At 56.6% G+C, this 5614-nt stretch overlaps 1 protein-coding gene across 1 annotated transcript; it reads right to left on the reverse strand.

The window, feature by feature from the left end:
• Positions 1 to 2132: 2132 nt before the first annotated feature.
• LOC124694659 (MDIS1-interacting receptor like kinase 1-like) lies at positions 2133 to 5201 on the reverse strand. Its single transcript, XM_047227621.1, has one exon. It carries the CDS (start codon positions 5199 to 5201, stop codon positions 2133 to 2135), a length of 3069 nt encoding a protein of 1022 aa, XP_047083577.1.
• Between the last annotated feature and the right edge of the window lie 413 nt (positions 5202 to 5614).

Below are 5614 nucleotides of genomic sequence, written 5' to 3' on the forward strand. Positions count from 1 at the left end.
TATCAATCTCCGTAGTGTAGTACATCGACACCATATTTTTCTGAGGACCAGGACTAAGCAGTAGCCTAACCTGGTATATTTATCCTAACTAATCTCCTTTATCTGTCAAAATCCAATCGAGGTGAAAATTACTGCATATGAGATAGAAACATTAGATATAAAGTTTTCGTCAGTCTGGAATAATACGCACATACAACATAATCAAATACCTGGAGCCGGAGATACCTTCAAGATAGAAAGCCGACAGGGCATGGGTAAAGGAGCAACTCTAGTGTGTTTCCTGGACTTCTCAAATACCCATTGGCAGAATTAGGTGCTCCGGCCGCACGGCAAAATTGGGAGAGAGAGATTCCCGACAGGGCATGAGTAAAGGAACAATCATCGCTGCAAGCCGCAGTCTTCATCAAGGAGATGTAAAATGGATAACGGGAGGATTGCTTCCCCAGCTTCTTTGTGTTCTGGTTCCATGCATGATCCACTTGAGAGAGGGACGATGTGCAGATGCCACTAAAATAGGCTAGGCAGACCACCCGGTTTATATGGATAAATTATGGCGAACTTCTCGTATGGCTCCATTAGTTCGCGGGAATCGCGGGGGAGAGGAAGAGATAGCGATTTCATGGACATTGTACATTGACCGAGAGTGGTGGAAGGCTAGTTGGTGGAGAAGACGGACAGTGTTAGGCCTGGTGGGTGTCTTTTCACGTGGGGCTGGATCGGTTGAATGGGCTGGAAGCTAGGCACTAACACTTTAACACAGCTTGAATTTCATAAAATAAAATGGACGAAAAAGGGAAAATGCTGAGGTGGATACTAAGGGTCTAATACCTTTGGAAAATTGTAATAACAATTAATATGGATATATTTTCTATTATTACAGCTGACAAAGACGAACGGATTGATAAAGGTTCAGAGGGTGACGTGGAATGGCACAATATGAGAAAGGGTGACATACGATGAGAGGGTCGTGGTTATATATGAGTGCATGAATACAATTTGATTAGAGATGTTGGAGTGTTGGGTGAGAAATGTGTCCCGTGCATGTTCAAGCCATTGATTTCTGATTTAAGATTCGTACTACATAATTTCGCCAAGTTTTATTGAGAAACATTGTGTTTCATTTTAGCCAGAAACATTGGAACCTAACAATACCTAATGAATACCCTCCTTATCCTCTCCCCGCTACAATGCTGAGAGGCGTTTTTTGAGAGTCCACCGTCGATCCACCGCTTCCGTCGGTGAGGCATGGGTTCCTCCCGCTCCGTCGGCTGCTCCGGCGGCGGGAGGGTGGGGGAAGCCCGTCTCACGGCGTGTATATAAGGTAGGGTTTGGTAGGTGTCCGGCCGACGGTGCTTCGGAGGTGGTGGTGTTGTTGGATCGGCTTTTGGTGTCGGCGTGGATCCCCTTCGGGGTGGCGTTCCCTGGAGCTTCGCCGTCTCGCGCGCGACTTCTCCGAGCTCAAGGATCTCCGGATTGCTCCGGCTCGTTTCACCACGGCCAGGTCCGGGTACGCAGCGGATCTGGATGAAGTTGAAGAAGAGGGCGATGCAGAGGTTCTTCGCGGCAGCGGCGTTCCCGGTAGTCTCTTCGGAGGCGGTGCTCGGTGACTTCCCGTCTATGGTGTGGTGGGCTTCGGCGATCCAAGGCTTGGGGAGCTTCAGCAGCGGCGCGCCATCGTCAGCTCCGGCTCGTTGTCGTCCTCGGGATCCAGAGGGTCTCCTTGTTATTTTTTCTTTGTTTCTGGGTCTATCTGTAAGATCGAGAATTAATATATCATCCTTTTATTGCAAAAAAAAACCTAATGAAATCGTCCACTCGGGATACAATTGCCAGTCTTAGTGTTGGGTGGGTTGAAAACAAATTGATCACTCCTACTTAGGAGTAAAAGGAAGAAGCTATCATTTGAATTTCGAAGGGACCGAATTCCTTTACATTCTAATATTGTAAAAGTATGAACATTGTTCTTTTTACATTGGTTCCTCAATCCCCGATCGAACTAAATTAACCAAGTATATATAGCCCAAATCAAAACTATGTAAAAAAATAGTAAAAGTGGTAGTAGATCGCGTTCGCTACGTACAAAACATAGAGGCACGTAGTTTGCTGTCACGTCTCAGAGCCTCCGGCGAAAGCTACAGGTAGCCAGAGTCCGGCGACGTGGTGAACACCGGTTTGTCCTTGTCGACGACCGTGGCCGCCACGGTGGCGCTGCTGCTCTTCCGGCGCGGCTTGGCCTCCGCGAGCATGGTCACCACGTCCCTCATCGTCGGCCGGTCCTTGGGTGACTTTGCCGTGCACAGCACCGCGATCCGCAGCACCAGCAGCATCTCCTCCCGAACGTGGTCGACGCGCCCCCCGACGCCGGCGTCGAGCAGTTCCTCCACCCCGCTGTTGCTGCGCAGCCGCTCCCTGACCCAACCGACGATGTCCACGCAGCTCTCGCCGTACTCCGGCTCGATGGGCCGCCGCCCGGTGAGCAGCTCCATGAGCACCACCCCGAAGCTGTAGATGTCGCTCTTCTGGTCCACCTTCAGCGTGTACCCGTACTCCGGCGCGATGTAGCCGTAGGAGCCGGCGACCACCGAGACGGTCTCGTTGGGCCGCGCCATGACGCGCGCCAGCCCGAAATCGGCGATTTTGGCCTCCATGTTTGGGTCCAGGAGCACGTTGCTCGACTTGACGTCGCGGTGGATCACCAGGGGCCGGCAGTCGTGGTGCAGGTACGCCAGTCCGGCGGCGACGCCAGCAGCCACGTTGTACCGGGACACCCAGTCCACCAGCTGCTTTCCCTTGCCCCGCCCGTGCAGCGCCTCCCACAGGCTGCCGCCCGCCATGTACTCGTACAGCACCATCGTGTCCACGTCGTTGCTCACGTACCCCAGCATGCGCACAACGTTCCGGTGCCGGAGTCGGCCGAGGAGCTTCACCTCCGCGGCGAACTCGCCTCCTGCTCCTGCCTCGACGTCCCGGCGCCCGTCCACCGTGCCCTCCTCGGGGCAACCCGCCGCTCGCCAGAGCTTTTTGACGGCGACGATGGCGTGGTGGCGCGGCATGTCGGCGCGGTACACCACCCCTGAGCCGCCCATGCCGACGATGTTGTCCTCCTTGATGCACGCGAGCACCTCGGCGCTGGTGAAGCTCAGCCGCTGGAACGCCGTGAGGCGCCACGGCCACGAGCCGTTCCCGTCATCCTCGACGGCCTCGTCGCAGCATCCACCATTGAGGTACCACCTCTGGTACGTCAACTTGCCGAGGAAGACGGCACCACATGCCACGAGAGCGATCGAGATGCCGATCGCCCACCCGGCGGCGATGTGCTTGACGTGCGAACGCCGGAGGCCTGACGTCGATGACGAAGCCCGCAGAGCGTTGACCCCGCACGGCGGCAGGACGCCCCCGCAAAGGCCCGGGTTCCCAGCAAGTTCATCGGGATTAATTGTCCTCAAAAGCCCGGTCGCCGGCACGGGACCGGTGAGGTTGTTGTTCGCCAGGTTGAGCATCTCTAGCGCCGGCGAGCTGCCGAAGTTGCTTGGAATCTCGCCGGAGAGGAAGTTGTTGGAGAGATCGAGGACAGACAATGTCGGCATCATGGCGACCGCGCTAGGGATCTGCCCGGTGAAGCGGTTGCTACGGAGGTTAAGCGAGACGAGCCTCTGGCACGAAGAGAGGCTAGACGGTATAGCGCCGGACAGCCGGTTGCTCGACAGGTCAAGGGCGGAGAGGGATCGGCAATCATCTAGCTCATCGGGCACACCTCCGATCAGCTCGTTGTCCGCCGCCCCGAACGACTGCAGCGTCGGAATGGACAAGATGTTCGACGGCAGCGCCGATCGCAGCTGGTTGTGGGAGAGGTCGATGAAGGAGAGCGACGTTGACAACGCCAAGTCATCGGGGATCTCACCGGAGAGCTCGTTACCAGCCAGCTCCAGGCGCTGCAGCCGCGGCAGCCGCCCGAGCCCCGCCGGCACCGTGCCGTTGAGCCGGTTGTTGTGCGCGCGCACCCGGACCAGCGACGAGCACGTGGTGAGCCCCGTCGGAATCGGGCCCGTGAAGACATTGTTGAAGAGTATCAGCTTCGTGAGGTTGCCGCTGTCGCAGAGACCGGCGGGCACCGGCCCGGACAGCGCGTTCGTAGACACGTCGAGCCATTGCAGCGGCTGCGCGGCGCCGAGAGACGGTGGCAGCGAGCCGGTGAGGGAGTTATTCCACAGCTCCAGCACTTCCAGCTTGGGAAGCTCGCCGATGCCCGCCGGGACGCCGCCCTTCAGCCGGTTACACATGAGGTTGAGCAGCTGCAGGTTGGTGAGCTGCGCCAGCTCCGGCGGAATGGCGCCTGTGAGCACGTTGTCAGAGAGGTCGAGCATGAGGAGGGACGATAGATTGCCGAGCTCTTTGGGTATCTTGCCGCCGATGTTATTCTTGTAAAGGAAGACGGTGTCGAGCTCCCGCAGCTGGCCGAGCTCCGAGGGAATGGGGCCTTCCAAGTTGCCGATCGCCATGTCAAGGTACTGGAGTTTCTTGAGCTTGCCAATAGCCGCCGGGATTGGGCCGCTGAACTCGTTGTAGCCGATGATTATCTGCTCCAATGCCGCGAGCTCGAACAGCTCGGCCGGGAGAGCGCCATTGAGGTTGTTGCCAGATAGCCCCAAGAACTTGAGCTTCTGTAGTTTGCCGTAGCTCTTGGGGATCGTGCCGGAGAAGAAGCCCCCCCTGACGTCGAGCGTCTCGAGCTCGGTGGCATTGCCGATGTCGGCCGGGAGCGGACCGACGAAGTTGTTGCCGGACGCGTTGAAGTACACCAATGATGCGCACGCACCGAGGCCAGCAGGGAACCGGCCGGTGAAGCTGTTGTCACTGACGTCGAACTCCCGGAGCGTCGGGATGGATACGAGCGCCAGAGGCAGCTCGCGGTCGAAGGCATTGCTCTGAAGGACGATCGAGGTGAGCCCGGTGAGGCCGAGGATGTCGTCAGGGATGGTGCCGCTCAGGTTCATGCCGGCGAGGTTGATGCCTGAGACCACGCCCTGGGCGTCGCATAGCACGCCCTTCCAGCCGCAATGCAGCCCGGAACCCCACCCCCGGAGCTCCCCCAGCGGATCGACGAGTGAGGCCTTGATGGCCAGCAGCGCCGCGGCCTCATCCCCGCCGGTGGCCGCCGCGGCATTGGACACGCAGCACAAGAGGGACAAGGAGAAGGACATGGAGAAGAACAAGCGTGCAGCGCTACTTGGCCAGGGGCAAGGAGTAGTAGCACGTGCCATGCTTGGTTCTCCTCTTCGTTCCCTTCTCCTTCTCCACTCCCTCGGTGCTCCGTCACTGGCTACTAGCTTTGTGTTTCCATTGCCTTGTTTGAAGCAATAGAGAAATGGAGGGAAACTCCTAGGAAAGTATATAGGAGGATGTCTCTATGATTAGGATGCGATTAAATCATTAGTTTAAGTGCTTGGATGATGAATAACTTACTCCTCTGTCCATATTCATGATTCAAATAATTTAGTGTCATGTTAGTGCATTGGTGATACTAGCGTGGTTGTGTGAGCATGTGTTCTAGTGTTAGGTATACACATGGTTTAGTAATTGGATAGGTAGCACAAGAACAGCTCGGCGTGAGAGT

The sequence above is a fragment of the Lolium rigidum genome, chromosome 3, assembly GCF_022539505.1.
Source record: "Lolium rigidum isolate FL_2022 chromosome 3, APGP_CSIRO_Lrig_0.1, whole genome shotgun sequence".
NCBI classification, from domain to species: domain Eukaryota; kingdom Viridiplantae; phylum Streptophyta; class Magnoliopsida; order Poales; family Poaceae; genus Lolium; species Lolium rigidum.

Bases quoted from the DNA above. Each gene is read 5' to 3' on its own strand.
- LOC124694659 (XM_047227621.1), bottom strand. From the start codon at position 5,201: ATGTCCTTCTCCTTGTCCCTCTTGTGCTGCGTGTCCAATGCCGCGGCG.